This window comes from Heloderma suspectum, chromosome 5 (genome assembly GCF_057233095.1).
Source record: "Heloderma suspectum isolate Gila_16-S chromosome 5, 16-S_ref, whole genome shotgun sequence".
Lineage (NCBI taxonomy): Eukaryota > Metazoa > Chordata > Lepidosauria > Squamata > Helodermatidae > Heloderma > Heloderma suspectum.
The window spans coordinates 142,858,396-142,884,867 of NC_139462.1; the positions used below are offsets into that span (position 1 = coordinate 142,858,396).

General features: G+C 44.0%; 1 protein-coding gene across 1 annotated transcript in view; it reads right to left on the bottom strand.

The window, feature by feature from the left end:
* LOC146344594 (ATP-binding cassette sub-family A member 13-like) overlaps window positions 1–26,472 on the bottom strand; it is a 262,433-nt gene that overhangs the window by 116,989 nt on the left and 118,972 nt on the right. Inside the window, exons 19-23 of the mRNA XM_084857720.1 lie at window positions 22,310–22,396; window positions 15,287–15,365; window positions 10,353–10,471; window positions 10,004–10,091; window positions 4,241–4,349 (exon numbers count right to left, since the gene is read on the bottom strand). Of these exons, the coding sequence (XP_084713846.1) occupies window positions 4,241–4,349; window positions 10,004–10,091; window positions 10,353–10,471; window positions 15,287–15,365; window positions 22,310–22,396 (482 nt within the window). The remainder of the gene's footprint in view (window positions 1–4,240; window positions 4,350–10,003; window positions 10,092–10,352; window positions 10,472–15,286; window positions 15,366–22,309; window positions 22,397–26,472) is intronic.

Sequence of the window (26,472 nt, forward strand, 5' to 3'; positions counted from 1 at the left end):
GCATCCCTATGGTAGCCCATGATAGGCTACGTAAATATTTACGTAGCCTATGATGGCTAAAGCGGGAATGCAAATGGCGTAGGGGACGCCATTTGCGTTCCTGTTTTAGCTATCATAGGCTACGTAAATATTTACATAGCCTATCACGGATAAAACGGGAACACAAATGGCAGAGGGGATGCCAATGGCATAGGGGATGCGTAGCGGAGCCAGCCAGGCAGGATTCCGGGAGGGAGGAACGGATCGCCTCCCGCCCCGTCGAGGATTCCGGGGAGAGGAACGGATCGCCTCCCCCTACCTGCAGAACCTGGCGGAGCCAGGTAAGTGGGGTTTCGTATACCCCTATTGGAGGTAGGCTATATAGAATACAGCCTTGCCATCCTACATCTTTTTCACCATAGTCCTTTCGGTAGCATGGGGCAGTATCCTATGCTGCCACTGTCCACTGGTTCCATGGGACCATCCCTAGTGCAACAGGAACTAGCAGTTCCAAAAGCAGTCCTGGAAAGGGGCGATAACACTCAGTTCTGGATCCGGCCAGGTCAGCAAAGCTCCCTTCTGCAAGCTCCACTGACCTGCCCCATTCCAGAAATGATTATTTCTGCTTCAGGAGCCATTTGCGCCCATGCAGCATAGAATACTGCCTACTGTTGGTAGATATGTATAATCAAATCTCCCCTTGAATAGCAGTGCCTGAAACCTTCCCAATTTTTCCTTCCATGTTTTCCCCTGTCAGGCATTTTTTTTTTTTTTTGTAGATATGCAATTTTGGCTATTGTTCATTATTCCCCACTGAAAGCACTGACCAAAGTGGCATGTCATGCCAGGCTATTTCTAATCCATTATCAATTCAAAGAAAAAGCAAAGTTAGCTATTGTGCATCATAATGCATTACTGCTTACCAGTTCCCCATAAAACAAAAACGGGAGACGTGTCAGGTGGCTAATACACTCCGTACTGGGGCTATTGTTCATCAGTTCCTCATTCAAAGAGCTAAGCCAGCTCACTGTTGCAAAACTTGCCTAATTCATTTTATATTCCTGAAGATCCCACTACACTTTCACAAAACTGCTGCTTATTCTGAACACTTATTGACAAGGAAACAAAGATAAAAACAAATATTCCCAGCAATTCTACTCAGCTAGTTTCAATCGTAACTACGCTGGAAAGGAAGGATAATACAGACGTGTATTAAGCAGCTGCCCTATATTAGGGCTTCATCATACAAGGCTAAAAATCCTGCAGGATTCTGCTTCCGGAGTCTTTGTGGGATTAGATCGGGTCCTTTCCACGTGGCTTTTTTAAAAAACTAAACTTCTATGTGTTTCATTACAAAGCCATTAGGTGGCACTGTTGTTTTATTTGCAATAAAAATTACTTTAAACAGTATACCCTCATTTATATCTACTCCATGGTGGGAGGAGGGAAAATGCCAGACTTTTGTCGTCATGGAAAACAACGCAATAGAGCTCACAAATAGTGGGAGGTCCCCTGGAGGAGAGCTGTGTCATGTACAGGACCCACAAACCTCTGTGAGTAAGCAATCTCCATACAGGATAAAAGCCCCATGTGAAGGAGCCCCTAGTGATTCCCAAGCAAAGTCTGATTCAGACATGCAAGCTACCCTCGTTCACACGTTAGTTAGCAGCATTCAAAGCAAGAAGACAACAAGGAGCTGAATATCAACACACAAAATTCTATGAGCGCTTCCAGACATGCCTTTGTGAGTTTGTCATTCTGGGTTGCATCCAGTAGTGTCCTTCAGCCAGCAGAAGAGACACCATTGGTGGATCGACTCCCCGCCCCTCTGGAATTTAGCCCCAGTGGGATTTAGCCTAGTGAATCAGTGTGGCCAACACCTGCAAGCTACATGGAAAGAGTGGTGATCCTGTTGCAATCACCGTTAGCCCAACTAACTAACAGCCATCAGCATGAGTAATAAGCGACTGGTCTGGCATAGAAATGGTAGAGAGAAAAGGAAGCAAACTTAGTCACAAACACCAGTGAGGACCTTTTCCTTCAGTTACTGTTTCACCCATGTCTGGATTGGTGCTACAGTGAACATCTCAGTTGTAGTCACACTGCAGAGATCAGTTATATTGGTTTACACAAATCTAGTGACAACAAGCAATTCTTGGACTAATCTTCTCTTGTTTATTCTATTATTTACATTATTATTGTTGATAATAATAACAACCTTTAGATGCTGTTTTTCAGGATACAAATCCTTCCAAGGCAGCTTACAAATAATATCAACAATCATTAATGAAATCACAATATACACTATTTAAAAAATAAAAGCAATCGGGATCCTTCCCGCAGTCTAGCTGAAGCAGGCCTAAAAGTGGTATTTAGCTGGCTATATCCCTCTGTCGTCTGGGATCCTCCCTACAGGGCAGAGAGGTAATGTCTCTGTGGCAGGGGACAGTCTGACTAGAGGTAGCTTTGAGGTGATATTTGACTCCCTCCCTCTGTTATACCATGTATGTGTTTTTCTTTTACTGTTACTAGCGAATTCTAATAGGCATGGAAATGATACTATAATGATATGCATTGTACTAAAATCAGCGTACTAGCAACATTTCCAAAGGTGTAAGTGTCTTTGTCAATTGTCCAGTTCTTGAATAAACTCATGAGCAAATCTATTGTTTATGCTGTTTCAGAACTCCACTAGTTTAATCCCTTTCCCTCTTTCTTTCCAGGATAGCAATCTACAATTATTTTGTTCCATGCAACCAGATCAATCTAGCTATGTTCTGCCTCTATATAACATTTTGTTCATCAGTATATCGACTGCAATCTTCCACCTCGTTACAAAAAGCCTTGCACTGTAATTCTATGAAAACCGCTCTGCAGGAACTGTCCTCAGAATCACATCCTTACAACCCAATCCTATGCATGGTTACTCAGAAGTATATCTAACTGTATTAGAAGCGGGCCAAACTTAAAGCTTACTCCTCTGTGCATCATTACTTGGAAGCAAGTTCAACTGTGTTCAAGTAAGTATGCAAAGGGTTGCAAGCCTTAGCCCCATTGTAATCCATAGCATACATAAGACATTGTTTTCAGGTTATCTACTTATCCACAAATTTATTTATTTAGGAAGCAATGAATTCACATGAAACAGATCCAGAAAACATATCAGTCTTTTCCCTTTTTTGTCTACCCCAAATGAAATGAATAAATTTTGAACATTTGGGAACAAATGTTCAAAAAAAAATAAAAAATAGCTTATGAAGCATTTATTTAAAGAAAGAACCTCCTGTTTCACCTTGACTAATTACTAAAATAACTGTCAAAAGCAGTCAAAATTGGTTGGAACCAAACAAGTATTTGGGCTGGTATTCACACAATAGAAATTTCTTTGGTTCGTTTGTTTTTTTTTCTTTCAACGCTAATCCCCATGTCACACCACAGAACAAAGGGCAGCTGTTCAAGAAACACACGCTATCCTATTGGCCATCCTATTTTAACCTAGAAAGAATGGAGTTATTTGGGATTTTAGACTCTGTATAGAAAAACAGAAGGACAACTTTTGTTCTCTGTCTTTCATGTGAGATATACTCTGTTTTAAAATTAATATGCTTTTTTGTGTCTTTGATTTTGTTCTTTACAATTTAAGGTACTTATTTGCAAGTTGTATGGGATGTCTTTCCAGAAGATCAAGGCAATAAGACAATACTGTAATAAAATATTAAGCATGGTTGGCTGAGGCATGCTGAGAGTTGTAGGACTTTTTTCTATCTAAACATGCAAAGGATTACACCCTAATTCTTTCATTTAGTATTCTGAATATTATTTTTAAGCCCAATATATAGACCATCTCTATACCAGCCTAAAATCCCACATTTAAAACGGGGCTTTCTGTTTCCATTTTAAATGCAGGATCACAACAGATTCCCTTTACACGCACTTCCTTCCCCCCTCCCCCCCTTCCCCCCTTATCTGAGTCTTTGATTTGTTTCATTATACAGCTGCTAAGTGGAGCTGTGGTCTAGCTTATTGCCGGTTTTCCTTTTTCACGAGGGAACTCAAGTGGAATTCAAAGCGTTGTAATTCGATTACTCATTATCTCTGATCTTTTAAAAAATGGGATAAAGGTAATTTAGCACTGGAGATGCCCTGCAGGTTGGCAACATCATCTAAAAGACCCACAAACTTCCATGAGTAACCAATCTCAATCGCAGGATAAAAGATCCATGTGAGGAAGCCCATAGTCTGCAAAATATTGCGGCCATACCATACTGTTTCCAGTCGATATCTGATGGCAGATTCTTCCACAAAAGAAGATTGTTTAGCTGGTTTAAATAAGAGGGCAAGGAATGGAATCCTTTCTGATTGTACCATACCTAAAAGATAAAAAAGGGAAGCACTGAAACCCAGAGGGACTGAAACCCAAGCCCCCAAGCCCATATTATTAGCATCCAAGCTTATTGTCAGCCAAGCACTGTCCAGCCCATGAGGCAGGAAGTGAGAAAAACACATAATAAGAAGCATCTCAGTCCCAAAGGATGACAATTTGTCTCCAATGATCTCTGGCTGCGATCCACACCTCAGATGCTTCAGAGGGTGCATGGAGGAGCACTCCTTCAGCTACTGCCCCAGTCAAGGCAGTTTTGCTGCATCTTGGCCTCTCCCAACGGGGGAAACCAGTGAGCAGCAAAGACGGTCCCAGTTGACACCCCAGGTGTAGAGCTGTGTACAAATGGCCTCTCAAAATTCTACAGCCTACTTGTGGGCAGAGAAATTGGGGGCACAATTTTACCAAATTTCTTCTAGGGGAGGAGAAATTCTCCAACAGTTTTTCACAGGTGTGTTCTTTTTTCCTGAGGATTTCTGGGTTATTGCACTGCTTCTGTAAGTGGCAATAGCATCAACTGTGTTGAGGCTTCCACTTTTTTGAGGCAGAATTTTTTAAAAAAAAACCTGGTGGTATTTTTGAGCTTACCTAATCAATGCGAGGTAGCCGAGTGTGCTGTGTCTGTTTTCTCTCACTATGACACATCTTCCCATTGCTTCGCAGCCTCCTAGGCTGCCTGAGCTTCCTGAACTGAAAAAGCCCCATGCGAGGAAACTGCCTCATGACGTCTTCCTCGTGAGGGCTTTAAATAAACTGTGGGAAGCTGAGGAGGCTACAGACCAGCACAGAGATTATTGTACGATGACAGACAGGACACTCACGCACACTCCTTAGCCACCTCACAAGTAAAGTAAGCACAAGAACCCCAAACCCAACCCATGAGAATTTCTCTGAAATGTCTTCTTCAAATTTCTTTTCAAAAGTCATTCTTTTCTATCAAATTGAATGAGAATGGTTGAAAAAAAATGTGGGAGAACTTTTTGGTACAGCACTACCCAGGTGGATGATCCACCTGGACATCGGCCAGGAACCAAATGCCCCACCCCCTGACATCATCCAGCCAATTGAGAGCTGGGGGGTGTCATCCAACCCCCCACCCCATATTGGCAGTTTTATTTCAATTCCTTTCCTAAGGTTCCCCAACACGGAATATGCATTTTTCACAACTGTCACACACTGGGTCACACCCATAATAATTAAACTTGCTCAGACATTGCTTTTGTCAAGCTGCATTTGGACAAGTAAAACAGATGAGAGATACACAAGCAGACAATGGCTTTCACCAATAACCTAGTGAAAAGCATTTTTAAGAATCTACCCTAAATATATGCTATTATTTTGCCTTCAGGCAACCAGGTTTTCCATGTATATGTTTAAAACTGTGATTAGAAGTTTACTGACTGGTTCATTTTGCAACGGAAGGGAATAATTTGTCATGCTCTGATCAGAGATTTTCTAGATATTAATGAATCATACAGCAGCTCTCTCATATCCGAATTTCCCATTTTTCTTCATAAAAGTCTGTGTAAATGGTACATTCACTGTCACGTTTACAGGTCTTAAAGGTCAAACTAGAAGCGTGGTCATTAATTACTGAAAGGTTAATGCAATAATTTGATACTACATCAGTCAGAAGTCACTTCCAGGCAGTATTTTACATTATACCATGCCCTTTTTAAGCATAATACACAATGGTGTCCCAGTCAGGAAAAAAGGAGAAGCTTTCTCAGTAACAGTGGCTTATTATGGCTATAATTTATTGTTGTACTGATGATAGGCGAGCATGTGCCAAAGTTATTAAGAACACTGGTAAAAAAGCACATCTGTAGGTCAGGCCAAAACAAGTCAAAAATCTTCATTTTTTTTCTGTCTGTATTTACAATTGCAAGACACCAACTTCATTTTATATTTGGGCAGACCAAGGACAGATGACTTTTTAGGGAACAAAAACACGAAGAATGAAATGGTGCAGGATGGCAACCATGGCACCCCTTGTACCTCATTAAATGAGCCTAATTCTACATTTACCTCTAGCATTTACTTCTACTATCAGACAGTCTTACATCATCTTACAAATAATACAATGGACCATAAATCCAAGTCTTTAGCATAGCACCCAAATATCTGAAGGAGCGTATCAACTTGCCCATGCATTAAGGTCATCAGAGGAGGCTCTTATACTGCTTCTACAAGAGAAGTTCATACATCATCTACAAAAGAGAGGGCCTTCTCTGTGGTGGTGCCCCAACTTCAGAATGCCCTCCATGGCAGGTACATATGGTGCCAATAGGGATGCTGGAGAAATTCGAGACAGACTAAAATGAGCTTGGATTTCTAAGAATCCGACCTGCAGAATCCACTGCGGAGTGACCCCCGCAGGGCGTGTGGAGTCTGTGGACTTACTTTCCCGAAGTTTACGCATATAAATTCATAGGAAAATACGTGCATTTCTGCTGAGGAAACGTTGAATGGAATGGGGGACAATACACTAAAAGTTACATACTGAGGTAAATTATGTAAATACTTATGTAATTATTTATGTATTTTTCCGCATGTAGGAAAAAATATATAATCGCATCTGTCTGCGAGCGGACAACGGAACAAAAGGCACCTGACAATCCGTGAAACACAGATGGAGCAGATTTTACACAGTCCGTACATCCCTTGGTGCCAATGCTGTACTCTTTTCGGTGCCAGGTTAAAATTTTAGTTGTATAGGCATTTTAAAACAAATTTTCAAGATGTTACACTTTAAATTTCAAATTAGTCTCGTCCTAGCTGGTCAAAACAGTTTTATTCCTCTCAGTGTTATAGTTTGATGTTTAGATTTAATGTTGTTTTTATTGTATTGTATTTAAGTTCTTTTTATGTACACTGACCTGAAATCCTTTTGGGGTGTAGTTTATACATTTTTGAAACAAATAAAATAAAATAAATATTCCTCCCAAAATTGATCACAAGATTAGGTGTGTTCAGTCAAAAGCCAGAATTACTGGTAATTCTGGTTTATCATTCATGAACAGCGTGCTCGTACATGCTGCCTGATCATTCTTGCTTGGCTCCTCCTGCCAGTAGGAGTGGCTAAACTAACCAATAATTAATGAGGACGCAAAAGCTTCCTATTACATCTGGACCCAGACCCTGGCTTGTCACTCCCCTTATACACCAGGAACGGGAAACAAACTTCAAACCCTGGTTTCAGACTTTCGCTTGTTAGGGAAGTGACAAACCACAAGTCTAGGTTCAGAAGTAGTGGGAAGCTTATGCCTCCTCATTAGTTTCCGGTTAATTTATCTGCTCCCACTGCTGGGGGGAGACAAGCAGTCAATTCGGCAGTTTGCATGAGCGTGCCACTCATGAATGCTAACCCAGAATTCTCAGCAATGCTGGATTACCATTACATCTAAACATAGCCTGTGTGGCTACAAGAGATAGATCAGTTTTCTTGGAAAGGAACATTAATTAGTTACACAGAGTCCCTAAAATGCTGAAGATGGCCCACTGACTGAGGAATTTGTCATGGAAACAGGAAATAGTTGACGCCACAGTAGACCAGTTAGCCTGTTCAATGGAGCAGAATTCTTCCAAGTATTCACTAGTGTGCTCATGCTCCCACTGAGGCAGGAAATGATTCAATGTGAAGCTTTCACACAGCTATAACTAGGGCTGTATGGTTTGTGTAAAATCCATTCCGTCTGTGCTTCACAGTTGTCAGGCACCTTTCGTTCCATCATCTGCCCATTGCCAGAACCAGAATTTTTTTTTTTGTTTCCAAATTTGCACTAATGTGCATTTGCACAATTTTGCATGTGCAAAAATGCACAAATTCCCCAAAATGTGCATTGCACACTTTCCTACTCTGCGTATTTTTCTATGATGAAATTTGCATAAAATTCGGGAAAGTTAGAAAACCAGTCCACAAGTCCATGGAATCCATCCATCAGAGGGAAAGCCAGTCCACTGTGGAATCTGTAGATCAGATTCATGAAAATCCAAACTCATTTGGTCCCGTTGCGGATTTCTCTGACATCCCTAGCTATAACCAGTAGGGATGTACGAAAGTCACTTACCTTTCCGTGGATTATGTTGATGGTGCGGGGGGAGGTGTTCTGTCCCTCCCCCCGGAATCCTCGACGGGGGGGAGGTGCTCCATTCCTCCCCCCCGGAATCCTCCACAGCCAGCTGTGCTCCGCGGCAGCTCCGCAGAGCAGCCGGCCAGGCCCAGCCAGGCAGGAGCTGTCCGCAGCCAGATTTCCAGCTGCGGAGGGCTCTGGAGAAAAACAAAACAAAACATGTATGCAAATGGCGGCGGCCATAGCCGCCGCCATTTGCATACGCAGTTTTTTGGGTTTTTTTAAATGCAGCCATGATAGGCTACGTAAATCTTTACGTAGTCTATCACATGGGTTTTTTTGTTTTTGTTTTTTTACAAGACTGCAAATGGCGGCGGCGGCAGCCAGTCGGAAGACCAGCCGCCGCCGCCGCCGCCGCCGCCACCCAGAAGATCCGCCCCAGGTAAATCTCATCCTGGGGGGGGGATCTACGGGGGGGCGGGGGAGGCAGGCCGTTCTGCCACGGAGTTCATGGGGCCAAATGCACTGGCATTCGGCCTCACTGAGTTCCATGGCGGAATTCTCTGACATCCCTACCCAGTACGAATAGCAGCAGTCATCCTGTCAGCTCACTTCTTCTTGCTAAACTAATTTCTAAATAGTCATTCATAGGGAGGAGTTAGGAGAGGTTACAAAAATGTAATCAATCAGAAAGCAGTGAGGGGAAGTTTGCCTGCCCCGGAAGTGAGCTTGGGTGGGAAAGTGGAAGCCAATCAGCAAAAAAAGAAGGGGAATTTGAATTTTAAATTTGGCAGGAGGAAGTAATCCTTTTGACCTGGAACAGGATGTGACATTAGAGGAAGTACTTGATTCATGCCTACTTCATCTACTAAGGCTAGACCACCTAGAGCAGAGGTCAGGGCCTTTTCTGACATTGTGGCCACGCTTTGGAACTACCTGCTCGGGGAGCACTGCCAGGCAACCTCGCCCTACATACAACTTCTGCTGTAAAGGTTTTCTTTATTGTTATTTTTGAAGTCCTTCCTGATCTCAGGGGTTTGGTTTTATGAATGCTGCTACTTCATGTTTTAGTCAAGCAGACGTTTTAATGATCTGGTTTTTGTTACCTATAAGTTGCTTTGAGAATGTTGAATATATATTCCTAATTATCGTGTATTCCTTATTATTGTCTACTATGACAGAGGACAGCTCACCAAGGTCTCAGAGAAAGGCCTTTCCTGGCCATGCTACTTGGAATCTTTTCAATGGCAGTAAGAAGATATCAAAGATGGAACTTAGGACATTCTGCATGAAAAGTATGTGCTGTACCACTGAGCTGTATCTCAGTGTAGAAAAGCAGCTACTAAATTTCTAAAAACGTCTGAAAGTAGACTGAATAAGGAATACAGTTGTTACGCTTCTCAAGCCAAGACCATGGACAGGATGTCACTATGATACCTTTTCCATTTTCAAATATGTAGATACTTAAATATCACTATTGTGGTTTGTTGTTTTTAAACTAATGAAAGGAGGAATTTGAAGAGAGATCGTCAGCACAAAATGGATAGTGTTCTAGAAACATCAAGCTTACCTTGGCCAGAGACTTATGGGGTGACATATTTACTTTCAGGTTTTGAAGTTCCATAAATGTTCTCCTTCCAAGAGACCAGCCTCCATATCTGGTAATAGAAAAGAAGATGACAGCAGATTGTCAACTAGTAGCTTTAGCTTTCATAGCACAATAACAAATTATATAAAGAACTGCCATATCATGTCAGGCTATGTGCCCTTCTAGCTTATTAACTCTAAATAATTCTCACATTTCTCAATGTGAGAAATAGAATTCTGAAACACAAAACACTGCCCACATACGATATGACACCATACTCTTGTAAATATCCCAAAAGTTTTTGTAGTAATTGGAAAACCTTCCAAATTACCTTGTTATGTTGGACGGCCTGATTAAATATTCTTCAACATTGAGGCCTGAAAGATTATACAAGATATGTCCTCTCCTGTTCTTCATATAAGGAACTGAAGTATTTAACAATGGACATGCCTGAAAAACATAAATCAGTTCTTTGAGAAACCAACAGATTTTATTTTAAGCTAGAGTTTTTTATTCCCACTGAAACTTCTGTGCCTTATTTCTCAGCCACATGTGTCTTCTGTGAATGTATCAGTAAATTATGGCCTGGGTCCAAAGGCTCACAGTCTAGTACATACAGAAAGCTACTCCACTTTGCACTCACACACACACACACACACACACACACACTGCTGTTCTGGAAAGTCAGGCGATCCTCTGGAGTGGCATTCCATGAGAAGTGAGAGAATGCTACCTAAAGAGAAAACTGGCAAGCACAGTGCATGTAATAACACACCTTTTTCTGTGCGCACACACACAAGTCTTTTTGAATCAAAGCCTACATATTTTTTTCCAATGTTTATAGAATTCCCATGTATACAGCCTGCATATCACAATGACACTGAGAACCATTACAACTTTCTGTGCCAAATTTGTTTGAGAAAATATCAAACCGCCAAAATTTTGGAGCTTTTTGGGCAAGATGCCCTCAGTTACCCCTCAGTACAGGACAGAGGGCTCTGGAGATCAGCAGTGAGTCCCCTGCTATGGTGTGGGCCTTAGCAGATGCCCAATAATGCCAATCCCTGATTGAGCCCTTCTATACCTGTGTTTTTGAGAAGGCTCAATGCAATGGAATTCTACAACTATGACTTATTTGCTTAAACTGAAATAGAGCAGACTGTGAGAGAAAATATGCTTCAGTAAAATACAGGGAGGGAGCAATCCTATGGCCACTAGACACTGTCTAGAGAGCCATAGGATTTTTCGGTTTCTGGGAACTGAGGTTGGAGCCAGGGCCCTGAACACAGTTCCCAGAAATCACGCTCCACTCCCCTCCCACTTGTAGCTGGCACAGTTTTTTCCACGCCAGCTTCTTCTCCACACTTGGAAATGGAGCGCGGAGAGGAAAAAAAGGGGGTGGTCCCAGTGGAAGGGAGGAGACTGCAGAAGCCACTTCATGAGGCTTCTTATGTGCCACGTCGCCTCCCCCTCTCCTGCTCCGAAGTCCTTGGCTGGACACATGTAGGGCAGTCGGAGCAGGGAGGTGAGGATTGCCTCCGTGCTCCAGCTACCATGCACCGGATAAGCATCAGCCTTCGAGTTCAGAGGCTGACGTCTAGCGCCATAGGATTGTGCCCTTTGTTATTAAAAGAATGTGCAGTATTTGCCAAAGAATTCACAACCCAGAAGTGCAAGTATTTCAAAATTACAAATTGATTAAATTTTGATTTACAAAAGTGTTGCACACTTTAATTAGTTTCATCAGTAAATTAATCAACCCAAGCTTTCGGTGATTAGTGGATGAGGACAAACTTTAAATAACGAGACAAAATTTAATTGGTGGGCTGATAACTGAAGGCCTCAGTTCTTCCATTTTAAGCCACTTTGGCTCTGGTATGTTACTGTAATAGAAAGTGAAAAAGAAAACATTAATGATGGCCTTTTTTTCCTAACAACAAAGGATAGCTTTTCACTTAAATTGTAACTTATCTCACAGCTCCTTGAATAGGCTCAAAAAAAGCAAAGCATCCATAATGAAATTTGGGTAATATAAGGATGTCTAGATGTAATCAATTGAAAGCACAACCCAGCAAAAGTTAATTTCAATAGAATGGGTCGTAAAAATGCTCAATTTTGGCTGGGTTATGCTCTAATCGTTTATAAGCCAGATGGTTTATCTAATAAAAAGTCTTTAATCTAAGAAAAGTCTTTAATCTAATAAATCTAATAAAAATTCCTTAATCAGTGAGTATCAATGCTCATAGCACATTAAGGCCCATGCAAGCAACTCTCCTAGTATACGGTAATAAAGAATACAAGTCTGACTTATCATTCTGCCTTATAGTCCAGCTGAGATACTGCAAACAGTGGCACAGTTTGAATAACAATGTTCTCTTTGGCAAGCAGAAACTCCTTTATCTCTTTCCCTCTTCCTATCACTAAATAATAACAGTAATTTTTTGCACAAAAAATCTCTGGGCGTGCACTCCTCCTAACTGTATAAAATTCATAGTGAAATATAAATAGAAGGATGGATGCTCTCCAGACTGAACTGCAAGGGCAAAGAATTGAAAGGGTTTATTATTTCCAATATAGCTACTTTCAAAAATTGTCATATATACCAAATACTAAAAATGGAAAGCCACAAAAGCAGTTTTAGCTCATCACTACTAGGGTGTTGTTGTTGTTGTTTTCTCTTTCTGTCAAAGCATCTATTTCTTTCAAAACCTAACTCTCTAGATCCTGGGAATCAGGATGAAGCAAACTTTACAAACTTTCAAGCACTGTAGCCTTGCCCTGGAAAGCTCAATTATATTAATGCGTTGTTCCAGTAATATTCCAGGGAACCGGTAGGAATGTATGCCCTGTACACAAAGCAGAAAAAGATGTTGGGCTTTGAGCGATACAGTTAGTTCACCAAATCTAAACCTCTTTTGTTTCTTAAAGGTTACTTCGGTCTAATTTTTTTCCATACAACTCTTTGAGACAAAATTTGCTCTAAAAGAGTTCAGAATAATTTCTTTTATTTTCTCTGTGTACTTAGACGTACACACACACAAGCCCTAAAAGGGACTGCCATTTTGAATGTTATGTTACCACACATTATTATAAGAGAAACAACTCAGCAGGTAGAAAAACCTTTGCTGGGACAAAAATGTTTCTGAATTATAAATAAAATAAAAATCTATTTTTAACAACAACCTTCACGGGGTATTAGACCTAGAGATGTATTGACAGTTATTATTTAATCAAAAGTTCCACTTCCTCAGGAGGAGGAACTAGTTCATAATGAACATCCGTTAGGTGTTCAACAACTTCGTATTATCATTGACAAGTTGCAGTATATTCCCAACGCTATACTGAAATGCTCTTGTTCAGGGCTCTCGGGAGCTGAAACAGTAGTGCTGTTTGGGACTGCAGGGAACATCTGTTCTTTCTTTCTTTCCTCCTTTCTTTCTTTCCCACATTCCTGACCCCCACCCCCACCCACTATGCTATATGGCACCCTCCTTTAATTAACATGGCACTCTTCAGATGTTTTGGACTGCAACTCCCATAATTCCCAGTCAGAATGGCCACTGAATTATGGGAGTTGCAGTCCAACACATCTGGAAAGCACCAAGCTGGGGAAGACAGAAATATGGCAGGGTTGGGCAGAAAGTCAGCATGGCCAATGGTTGGTCAGGAATGCTGTGAGCTGAAGAATGAAACATCTGGAGATCTACCTTCTGCCCACCCCTGCTATACAGTGCTAAAGGGCTCAAGAATGGAGATGGCTGTCAAGCCCAAACCTGAGGGATTTATGCTATATAGCATGGTGGGGGAATGGAGTATAGGAAGAACATGTTTTTCACTTCATTACATGCATACCCCATCCCTAGAACTCAGCCCAAGTTATTATTCGCTGTTAGGAGCTCAAGCAGGTCAAACCCTTTCCCTTTTTCCCCCTTCGTTTGAAATGTTTGACATTCCATGGTTCACATGCTCTCAGCCACAGACTTCACTGCTAGACTCAAACCATCTAGCTGAATTCTAGTTCCTTTGAGACCCTTTTTTCTCTCCTCACCCAGGGCGGAACTTAGAGCTCAGCTGCCACAGAAAATGAGGGAGGAAATCCAGGATTTTAGTGCAGCTGTGACTGGGCAGCACCATGTTTCCTCCCCATCATTCTGCAACCCCAACACGTGTAAGTGACACAGAAATAGACAGATTCACATATCCTTACTTCTAGAGCAGGAGTGAGCAACTTGTGGCCTCCAGGGGTGAGCAGCTCCCATGATCCCATTGGCTATGCTGGCTGGTGCTGATGGGAGTTGTAGGCCAAAACACCTGGAGGGCCACAAGTTGCCCACCCCTGTTCTAGAGGGTGTTGTGCTTATCCAAAAGTTCAAATAGCTTATATTTGACTGGATATTCCACAAAATGATTGGGTCCAGTGCTCAGAGAGGGCCCCTTGCCCATTATCAGACCACATGTTTTACAAGCAGAAGTTTCCAGGTTCAATCCCTAGCATAGCTTTCCCCAACGAGGTACCCTCCAGATGTTTGAGGCTACCATTCCCATCAACCCTAGCCAGCATGGTGACTGTGCTGGTTGGAGCTGATGGGACTTGTAGTCTGACACAACTGGAAGGTGCCATTTGTGGGACGCTACCCTAGTACCTCTATAGTTGAAAGGATCTTAGGCAGGGACCCACTGCCAGTTGGCATTAACAGCACTGGGCTAGCCGGACCAATACTGGGCTAGACTGTAGGGACTGTAGAAACAGCGCTCCACCCTCAGAAGGGGGACTTGGAGATCTGAGTCTGACCCCCTCCCCTGAACCTTTGCAGCCAGCATGGAAAGAACCATTCTGGCTGCCCTCCAAGTTCGGAAAATCGACCACAGAGGAGGAGGAACAGGGGCGTTCTGTTGGGCAGGGAGAGGAGGAGGAGACCAGAGAGACCAAGATACAAGTTATTCTGAGCCTCTTCCAGCCTACGTCACTCCCCCTCCAAAAAGCCTGTCAAGCAAAATCTGCAGGGTGGGAGGACAGGGAGGCAAAATTGCCTCCACCACTCCTCCTGCCATGCATTGGATAATCGGACACCTCCAAGTTTGGGGGCTTCCAGTCACTGAGGATGCAGTTGATAGGACTGCGCCCTAAGAATTTTTAATATTATTATTATCAATGTCTTACTTCGTATAAGGCTGCTTCATAATGTGACTATCCCTAATAATTGTAGTGTGTTTTCCTAAGGGAAAGGTATGTTTTTTCCCCCTAAGGAAAGAAAATTAGCATACCTCTTGACCCACAGCACATCCACACCACGGCAGAGGTTCCTGTTGTGAACCAGATGTGGTCTTCCAGCAAAACATTCCCCTAATGCAACAAAAAGATGAGGAATCAGTGTAAGATAGATAATATGATTTTATAGCAACCATGCACGGTAATCATGCAATCACTGTATCCTGGGGTGAAGACGCACATCATATTAAAAATGTGGTGCGAGCGTGACTTCCTGCTACCCTTGCAATTTGAATTACAGACCTCCATACCAGTGAACAGGACACTAGTCTAGATGTGTGTCTTGACTCTTCCCAATGCTTCAGGCAGGCTGCCTGCTTTTAAAAATCATTTAAAGAGCTGCATATATGTTTTTTCATTCACTGCCTAACCAAGTTGTTGGGTTTTGTTTTGTTTTAACTCAGAAGTGCTCTCGGGATTCTGGGAAGAAGCAGGTCATGGTAACATCTTGGGACACCAACCAATCAGCGCTGTGTCCAGCTTGTTTCTGTTCCAAACGTCACAAACCCGTTGCAAACCTGCTTGATCCTAAAGAGAAAGGTCCATTGAGATGGAATGCGCTTAGGGCAATTTTGACAGTCTTCCCCCCTCTTTTTAAAATTCATTTAAAATCCTTATATCCTGGCTTTCTTTGGGCAGCTAACAACAGAAAATGCATAAATTGGGTTGGATCCTGACTGAGTCATACTCAGAATAGGGATGGGGGAGAAATTGGTCCAGTTCACATTTTACTGTGAACTTACCCAATTTTGCATTTTTTAAGCAATACGCAAATCCAAACTCAGTTACCCTTGGAAATTTGCACTCCTCCAGATTTTGCTAGGGATGTACAAAAGTCACTTACCTTTTCACAGCTTTGATTCGCGGTGGGGGGGGAGGCACTCTGTCCCTCCCCCCGGAATCCTCCCTGGGCCGGCTCTGCTCCGCAGCGGCTCTGCAGAGCCGCCAGCCAGGGCCATCCGCAGCCAGAGTTCTGGCCACAGCCGGTTGCTGCGGCCGTCATTTGCGTCCTGCCAGGCAGCTGTGATAGGCTATGTAAGTATTTACGTAGCCTGTCACAGTAAAGGCAGCTACGCAAATGGTATCGTGGCCGCCATTTGTGCCCCTGCTCTTTGCCGTGATAGGCTACATAAATACTTACGTAGCCTATCATGGCAGCCTGGCAGGTTGCAAATGGCAGCCACTACGGCGGCTGCCATTTGCAGCCACAGCAGCCGGCCAAGAGACCAGCTGCCGCCGCCGGAGCCACCACCGGAACATCCGCCCCAGATAAGCTTCGTCCCGGCGGGGATTGCACTGGGTGGTGGGAGGTGGGAGGCCGTTCCACCACGGGTTTCGGGGGGCTGAATGCCAGTGCATTCAGCCTAACTGAAATCCGTGGCGGCTCTGGCGGCGGTGCGGCAGCGGCGGCCGGTCTTCCAACCGGCTGCCGCCACCACCATTTCCAGTAAAAAAAAACACAAAAACAAAAAAAATGTGATAGGCAACGTAAACATTTACGTAGCCTATGTTGCCTATCACAGCTGAGGGAAAAAAAAAAAAAAACAACCGCGCGTAGACGCTATGCTATTTGCGTTCCCCTTATTTTCGCCGTAGTCTGCGTAAATGTTTACGTAGACTAGACGTGCCAAAATAAGGAATGCCGGCCAGGATTCGGGGGTGGAGGGATGGAGCACCTCCCCCCCGGCCAGAATTTCGGGGGGGAGGGACAGAGCACCTCCCCCCCGACCAGAATTTCGGGGGGGGAGGGACGGAGCACCTCCCCCCCACCACGAATCAAATTTCGATACAGGTAAGGGACTTTCGTACATCCCTATAACTTGTTCAAAAAGAACAGGAGGAACAGAAAGGGAGGTAGGGTTGCACTATATGTGAAAAATACATGTCTCTGCACAGAAATACAGGAGGATGAGCTTGGTAGCCCCATCAAGGGCATCTGGGTAAAATAAATGGAGCAAAGAATAAAACGAACCTGGAGGTCGGAGTCTACTACCAACCACCCAATCAAGGAGAAGACGAGGCTGAAACTTTTGAAAAGCAAATAGCCAATGTTTCAAGGAAGCATGGTGTAGTAGTTGTCAGGGTGGATACTGAGCCCATAGAGCCCCAGAGTAGTTCTGATACTGAGGAGGACCAACCACCTGTGGGAGAGGAGCTCACTCATCTCTCACAGGCACAACGGCAGGGAGAGATTCCTCTTGCCTGCATTCCTGAGAGAGATAGTGACCCTAGCAGTGAGAGAGCGGGGGATGAGATCTTGCTGGACGCTCGGCCGAGACGGAGGGAGCAGCGCCTATGGAGGGCGCTGAGCGGCGGTGCTCTGCCTGCTTGGTGCTAAAACAATGGTCGTGTCCTGAGGATCCCCGGGTAAGAGGGAGGACCTCTCCATAGCCCATAAGTTCAGAGTTTTCCCACTCTTCCCCTTCAAACAGGGACCAACTGCCTTATCTGGAGCTTAGGCTACTCTGCTAACTATGCCAGTGCGTTTCCTTGCTTAGTCGCTGGTGATTAGCATCTGAAAGAGTCATTAAGTTGTAAAGGAATAAAGCCTTGGAAAGAATCCTTTGCATCTGTGTCATGAGTTGGCTACTGGAGGGGGCTTAAAGAGGCAGCTAGGGGGGGCTCCTGACAGCAGTAATGGGGGACTTCAATTTCCCCAATATTTGTTGAGAGACAAATTCTGCAAAACATGGCCTCTCCAGGAAATTCCTGATTTGTGTGGCGGATAACTTCCTCCTACAGAAAGTAGGGGTGTACGAACCCCACTCACCAATCGGCCGGGGGGCATCCGCTTGGGGGGGAGGCAATCCATCCCTCCCCCCCCAGAATCCTCCCCAGCTGGCTCTGCTCTGTGGCAAGGCTGTGGAGCCGCTGGCCAGGGCCGGCCACAGCTGGACTTCCGGCCACTGCTGGGCTGCGGCTGCCATTTGCGTCCCTGCCTTAGGCCACGATAGGCTATGTAAATACTTATGTAGCCTATCATGGCAAAGGGCAGGGATGCAAGTGGCGCCTGCTACACCAGCTGCCATTTGCATCCACAGACAGGGATGAGGCAGCTGAGGACAGACTGGACAGCCGATGACCAGGTAGGGTCTGCCCGGGGTGGGATTTTGCGGGGTGGCAAGGGGGTAGTCCATTCCGCCAAGGACTCTGGGGGGCCAGATTCTAAAGAATCCGGCCTCACTGGAGTCCGTGGCAGATTTCTCTGCCATCCCTAACAGAAAGTAGAGGAAGGAACTAGAGGATTGGCTATGCTTGACTTGATCCTAACCAACAGAGATGACTTAGTGGGTAAAGTAGCAGTTACAGGAACTCTGGGGGAAAGCAACCAAGCTACAAAGGAAGAGTACAGGCAGGTAGCACAGTTTTTCATGGATGGCGTCAGGAAAGCACCAGGAAGGCTAAAGCTGAGAACGAGCTGAGGTTAGCGAGGGATGCTAAAAGCAACAAAAAGGCTTTCTTCAGATATGTGCATACTAAAAGACAGAGGAAAGAAATGGTGGTTAAACTATTAAATATGGATGGCAAAACGATAACAGAGGACAAGGAAAAGGCAGAAGTGCTCAATTCCTACTTTGGCTCAGTCTTCTCCCAAAAGAGGGTCTATGACCCCCTTGGCAAAGGTGAAGTACAGGCTGAGGGGCAGGATTGCAGCTCAAAATTGATAGGCATATGGTCAAGGAATACCTCATTACTTTGAATGAGTTCAATTCTCCCGGGCCAGATGAACTGCATCCCAGAGTAATAAAGGAACTGGCAGAAGAATTCTCAGAACCACTGTCTATCTTCTTTGAGAAATCATGGAGGACGGGGGAAGTGCCAGATGACTGGAGGAGGGCTAACGTTGTCGCTATCTTCAAAAAGAGTAAAAAGGAGGAATCTGGGAACTACAGACCATTCAGTCTGACATCAATTTAGGGATGTACTAAAGTCTTACCTAGCTCCGCATCGGGGCATCCGTGGTGGGGGGGGGGAGGCACTCCATCCCTCCCCCTGAAATCCTCCCCAGCTGCTGCGGCCGCAAATGGCGGCCGTCATAGAGGCCGCCATTTGCTTCCTTGCAGTCAGCCATGATAGGCTATGTAAGTATTTATGTAGCCTATCATGGCTGACTGCAAGGACGCAAATGGCAGCCACTACGATGGCCACCATTTGCAGCTGCAGCAGCCCAGCAGTGGCTGGGAGAACAGCCAGAGCCACCGGAGCCACCGCTGCATCCGCCCCAGGTACGATCTGTCCCAGGGGGATTCAGTGGGGTGGCGGGGGGGAGGCCGTTCCGCCATGGATTCCGCGGGGCTAGATTCTAAAGAATCCGACCTCACTGGAATCCGTGGCAGAATTATCTGACATCCCTACATCAATCCCTGGGAAAATTCTGGAGCAGATGATAAAGCAATCCATCTGTAAGCACCTTGAAAACAATGCAGTGATAAGTCGACGCCAACATGGATTTGTCAAGAACAAATCCTGCCAGACAAATCTGATATAATGTTTTGATCAAGTAACCTCCCTTGTGGACTGTGGGAATGCTGTGGACATAATATACCTCGACTTCAGCAAAGCTTTTGACAAAGTGCCCCATGATATCCTGATGAGCAAACTAGCTCAAAGTGGGCTAGATGAAACAACGATCAGGTGGATCCACAGTTGGCTACAGAATCGGACTCAAAGAGTGCTTATCAATGGGACCTTCTCAAACTGGGGACAGGTAACGAGCGTCTTGGGCCCAGTGCTCTTCAACATTTTTATTTATGACTTGGAGGAGGAGGAGCAGAATGCTGATCAAATTTGCAGATGACACAAAATTGGGTGGGATAGCTAATACCCTGGAAGACAGAAACAAAATTCAAAGTGATCTCGATAGACTGGCGCACTGGGCAGAAAACAGAATGAAATTCAACAGGGATAAATGCCATGTTCTGCACCTAGGAAAAAGAAACCAAATGCACAGTTACAAGATGGGGGATACTTGCCTCAACAACACTACAAGCGAGAAGGATCTTGGAATTGTTGTCAATCACAAGGTGAATATGAGCCAACCATGTGATGTGGCTGCAAAAAAGGCTAATGCTCTTCTGGGCTGCATTAATAGAAGCATAGCTTCCAAATCCCGGGAAGTGCTAGTTCCCCTCTACTCAGCACTGGTTATGCCTCATCTGGAGTACTGTGTCCAGTTCTGGGCACCATACTTTAAGAAGGATGCAGACAAGCTGGAGAGGGTTCAGAGGAGGGCAACAATGATGATCAGGGGACTGGAAACAAAGCCCTATGAGAAGAGACTGAAAGAACTGGGCATGTTTAGCCTTGAGAAGAGAAGACTGAGGGGAGATAGGATAGCTCTCTTCAAATACTTGAAAGGCTATCATAGAGAGGAAGGCCAGGATCTATTCTCGATCATCCCAGAGTGCAGGATACGGAATAATTGGCTCAAGTTACAGGAAGCCAGATTCTGGCTGAACATGAGGAAAAACCTCCTGCCTGTTAGAGCAATACGGCAATGGAACCCATTACCTAGGGAAGTGGTGGGCTCTCCCCCACTGGAGCCATTCAAGATGAGGCTGGACAGCCATCTGTCGGGGATGCTCTGAATTGGATTCCTGCACTGAGCATGGGGTTGGACTCGATGGTCTTGTAGGCCCCTTTCAACCCTACTATTCTATGAGTCTAATGGCAAGAGGGAGTTGGGATTGCTCATTACACCAGGGGTGCAATCCTAATCATGTTTAGTCAGAAAAAGTCATGCAGTTCCCAGCATTCCACAGCCAGCAATACTGGCTAGGGCATGCTGGGAACTGTATGACTTTTTTCTCTCTAAACATGCACAGGACTGCTCCCTGAGGGTGTATTCCTATCCCCCAATGTTGATGGCTAAAGGGGGTTAAGGATTGCTCGTTGCTGGGGCTCCATCAGCCTCCGTTGGTGGAGGCTCCTGCTGTGCCCAGGTAGGCAGAAAGCTAAATTAATTATGATATATGAAATAGAAGTAATATCAGTTATGATCTGGTGATGACTAAGCAATGATTAATAATGAAATGGAAATGAGTATAACTTGCTTCTCAACCCTTTTGAATGTGATTTTCCCCCCTTCTCTTTATAAATGTATTATTTTAAAATTAAAAAAAATATATGCAGTTCTGTCCTAAGATCCTTCTTTTTGATATGTTGAAATGTTGTGGGTAGGAGATTTCCAAGCTGCCTTGGTGAGTCATCAGAGGAAATATTGTTCAGAGTTTCAAGGGTTGATCTGGGATCTATTTTCTGCAAGAGGAAGGGCTCTGCTCGCAGATGGTCCCCCCAGCCCTATTTTGGGGCATCCCCCTTATACCACAGCTCACCCCATTCAGCAAGGTCTTCTGACTTTCTGCGTAGCATTTCTAAGGGGCAGGGGGAGCTGCCCTGTGAAGGAGTGGGCAGGGAGATCCACTTCAGTCAGCACAGTTGATCCAGCGTAAATCTGGATCCAACCCCAAGTATTTAGAAATTACAAACATCCTCCATTTCTGACATATTTGAAACGTTGGTTCTGGTATTTGTTTTTCAAAGGTTTTTAAGATAAAACATGTTTTATCTATCTGTACAGTTTTTTAAAAAAATGCTAAAGCGGATACGATTTAATACAAAGCAGGAAATATTTACAGAAGTACATATAATCCAATATACAATTTTTGGAGGGGAGTAATAAAGATATATTTTCCTTCTAATTTTATATTTTTTGAAGCAAAGCATGAAGCAGCTCTTGACAAGCAATAAAAAATATGCTTAAGCAGCCAACTAATTGCTAATAGCAATTTGATTAATGGCTAATAATTAACATACTAACATAAAATGTTGTGAAGCATAAAATGTGAATTGTAATTACTGTTTATCTCCCTCCCTCCTTTGCAATCTCCTTTGCTAAATTAGTAATTTAGTGTTTCCAAAAAAAAAAAAGAAAGAAAAGCAAACAACAACTTTTAAAGTACATTCTAGGCCCGTATTTCTGCAATACAACACTTACAAGTTGCATGGCTCCTACTTACATGTCATCGTGACTTGAATGCATGCACAAGTCATCCCCATCTGTAAAATACCATAGCAGTATACGAGGAAAGTCATCATCTGGACTGCTGCTAGGAATTATGAAAAGAAACGACATGGAATACGGTCGTTAAGACAGAGATGAACAACAGGAGGACCAAGGGCTCTATCTGGCCCCAAGGTGCAGCAAGTCCCCCCCACCCATTGGCAATCCAGAGGCAACAACAACTTGTGGAGAAAGTGTAGCAAGGAGACCTTCTGACAGTCCACTTGGGTGGGAGGAAGGAGGTGAGCCCCCACCCTCCATCCCCTCCTTAAACTAGTCCTCCTATAAGACTAATTGTTGAACAAGGGCACTAGTAAAATAGAAGGGGAAAAAACTGGGGACGTTAGTGGCTGTGGCTGGAATATTATTTGGATTCAAGGATTTTCTTCTTCCCTTCTATTACACTAGATAATCCTTTTGCATAATCATATCTAGGTGGTATTGTGCTAGATTGGAAATTAAAAAGTCCACTGGGCAGAGTAAATGCTGAAAAGTGGTTGAAATGTAAGAGACTATATGTCGGGGCTATCCAAAAATCCCCCTTCATGGATCACTGCCTTGTTGTGGCAAAGGGGCTTGCGTAACTCAGTGAAGCCGTAAGCTATGCCGTGCAGGGCCACCTAAGACGGACAGGTCATGGCAGAGAGTTCTGACAAAATGTGGTCCACTGGAGAAGGAAAGGACAACCCACTCCAGTATTCTTGCCAAGAAAACCCCATGGAACGAATCACAAGGCTAAAAGATATGATGCCGCAAGATGAGCCCCTCAGGTCGGAAGGTGTCCAATATGCTACTGGGGAAGAGCAGAGGGAATTTCCAAGTAGTGCCAGAAAGAGTGAAGCGGCTGGGCCAAAGCCGAAAGGACACTCAGCTGTGGATGTGTCTGGTGGTGAAAAGAAAATCCGATGCTGTAAACAACAATATTGTTTAGGAACCTGGAATGTATGATCAATGAATCAAAGTAAGCTGGAGGTGGTCAAACATGAGATGGCAAGATTGAACATCGACATCTTGGGAATCAGCGAACTAAAATGGACAGGCATGGGCGAATTTAATTCAGGTGACCATCATATCTACTACTGTGGGCAAGAATCCCTTAGAAGAAATGGAGTAGCACTCATAGTCAACAAAAGCAGTACTGGGGTACAATCTTAAAAATGATAGAATGATCTCAGTACGAATCCAAGGCAAACCATTCAACATCACAGCAATTCAAGTCTATGCCCCAACCACTGAGGCCGAGGAAGCTGCGGTTGATCAGTTCTATGAAGGCCTACATCACCTTCTAGAACTAACACCAAAAAAAGATGTCCTCTTCAACATAGGGGATTGGAATGCTAAAGCAGGAAGTCAAGAAATCATCAGGATAACAGGCAAGCATGGCCTTGGTGTACAAAATGAAGCAGGACAAAAGCTAATAGAGTTTTGCCAAGAGAACACGCTGATCATAGCAAACACTCTTCTCCAACAGCACAAGAGACGACTCTACACATGGACATCACCAGATGGTCAATATCGAAATCAGATTGATTATGTCCTTTGCAGTCAAAGATGGAGAAGCTCTATACAGTCAATAAAAACAAGACCTGGAGCTGACTGTGGCTCAGATCATGAGCTGCTTCTTGCAAAATTTCAGCTGAAATTGAAGAACGTAGGGAAAACCACTAAACCATTCAGGTATGACCTAAATCATATCCCTTATGAATATACAGTGGAGGTGAGGAATAGATTTCAGGGATTAGACCTGATAGACAGAGTGCCTGAGGAACTATGGACGGAGGTCCGTAACATTGTTCAGGAGGCAGCAACGAAATCCATCCCAAAGAAAAAGAAAAGCAAGAAAGCCGTCTGATGGCTGTCTGATGAGGCTTTACAAGTCACTGACGAAAGAAGGGAAGCGAAAAGCAAGGGAGAAAGGGGAAGATATATCCAACTGAATGCAGAGTTCCAGAGAATAGGAATGATATTCCTAAGACGGGCATGATAAAGGACAAAGAAGGCAGGGACCTAACAGAAGCAGATGAGATTAAGAAGAGGTGGAAAGAATACACAGAAGAACTATACAGGAAAGATCTTAATGTCCTTGATAGCCATGAGAGTGCGGTCACTGAACTTGAGCTGGACATCCTCGAGAGTGAAGTCAAGTGGGCCTTAGGAAGCATTACTAACAACAAAGCTAGCGGAGATGACAGTATTCCAGCTGAGCTATTTAAAATCCTAAAAGATGATGCTGTTAAAGTGCTGCATTCAATATGCCAACAAATTTGGAAGACTCAACAATGGCCGCAAGACTGGAAAAGGTCAGTTTACATTCCAATTCCAAAGAAGGGCAATGCCAAAGAGTGTTCAAACTACCGCACAATTGCGCTCATTTCACATGCCAGCCAACATACGCTGGATCATGGAGAAAGGAAGAGCATTCCAGAAAATGTCTATTTCTGCTTCATTTACTATGCTAAAGCCTTTGATTGTGTGGATCACAACAAACTGTGGCAAATTCTTAAAGACATGGGAGTACTAACCGCCTTACCTGTCTCCTGAGAAACCTGTACGGGGGTCAAGAAGCAACAGTAAGAACCAGACATGGAACAACCGAGTGGTTCCAAATTGGGAAAGGAGTACGACAAGGTTGCATATTGTCACCCTGCTTATTTAACTTATATGCAGAGTACATCATGAGAAACGCCGAGTTGGATGAATCACAGATCGGAATTAAGATTGCCGGGAGAATTATCAACAACCTCAGATACGCAGATGATACCACCCTGATGGCAAAAAGCGAAGAGGATCTAAAGAGCCTCTTGTTGAAGGTGAAAGTGGAGAGTGCAAAAGCTGGTTTGAAACTCAACATTAAAAAAACTAAGATCGTGGCATCTGGCTCTATCACTTCCTGGCATATGGAAGGGGAAGAAATGGAAGCAGTGACAGATTTTATTTTCTTGGGCTCCAAGATCACTGCAGATAGTGACTGTAGCCATGAAATTAAAAGACGCTTGCTCCTGGGGAGGAAAGCTATGGCAAACCTAGACAGCATACTCAGAAGCAGAGACATCACCTTGCCGACAAAGGTCCGTCTAATCAAAGCTATGGCTTTAGTAGTAACGTATGGCTGTGAGAGCTGGACTATATGGAAGGCTGAGCGCCGAAGAATTGATGCTTTCGAACTGTGGTGCTGAAGAAGGCTCTTACGAGACCCCTGGACTGCAATCAGTCAATCCTAAAGGAAATCAACCCTGAGTGCTCATTGGAAGGACAGATACTGAAGCTGAAGCTCAAATATTTTGGCCACCTAATGCGAAGAGAAAACTCTCTGGAAAAGACCCTGATGCTGGGAAAGACTGAAGGCAAAAGGAGAAGGGGACAGCAGAGGATGAGATGGCTAGATAGCATCACTGATGCAATGAATGTGGACTTGAGCATGCTCCAGGAGAGAGCGGAGGACAGGAAGGCCTGGCGTGCTATGGTCCATGGGGTCACGAAGAGTCGGACACAACTGAATGACTGAACAACAACAAATCCAAAAATTAGTCCTTTTCAGAAAAAAATAACTGGAGTAATTACAGGTTATAGATTAGTTGGAAGTCCAGAAACATTTCTGTTAAGCAACATGCCTCTGTGAAGAAAGAAACAAGACTTTTTGCACACTATTTACTTTTAGCAGCTAAAATTTGTGTTCCAGAGCTATGGAAAGAGAAAATGTATTCTATGTGGCTTCCAGGTTAAGGAAATTTGGAGACTTTGCTATTATGGGGGGGGGGGAACCACCCATTTAATTAAGCCCCCTCCATATATATCCCCAATAGCATGTGATCTGCTTCCTTACGTTGCAATCCCACACCAATGCGTATGTGTGAATATCACAACAATGTGGGCAGGGTCCTTTTAAGGTATTGAACTGGGTCACACAACACAGCCAGCTTACTGTGGGTTATTTAACCCGTGATAAGCTGTGGCACATGCGGCTGTCATTTTGAATATGAAACCACCAATCAGGACTATAGGGGGCTGCACCATGTTGTGTGAACGCAGCCACTGTGGATTACTTGAGCATTAAACAACCCTCACATAACCCTACTACTAATTGCGGGTTATGCAAGGGTTGTTTAACTCTCGAATAAC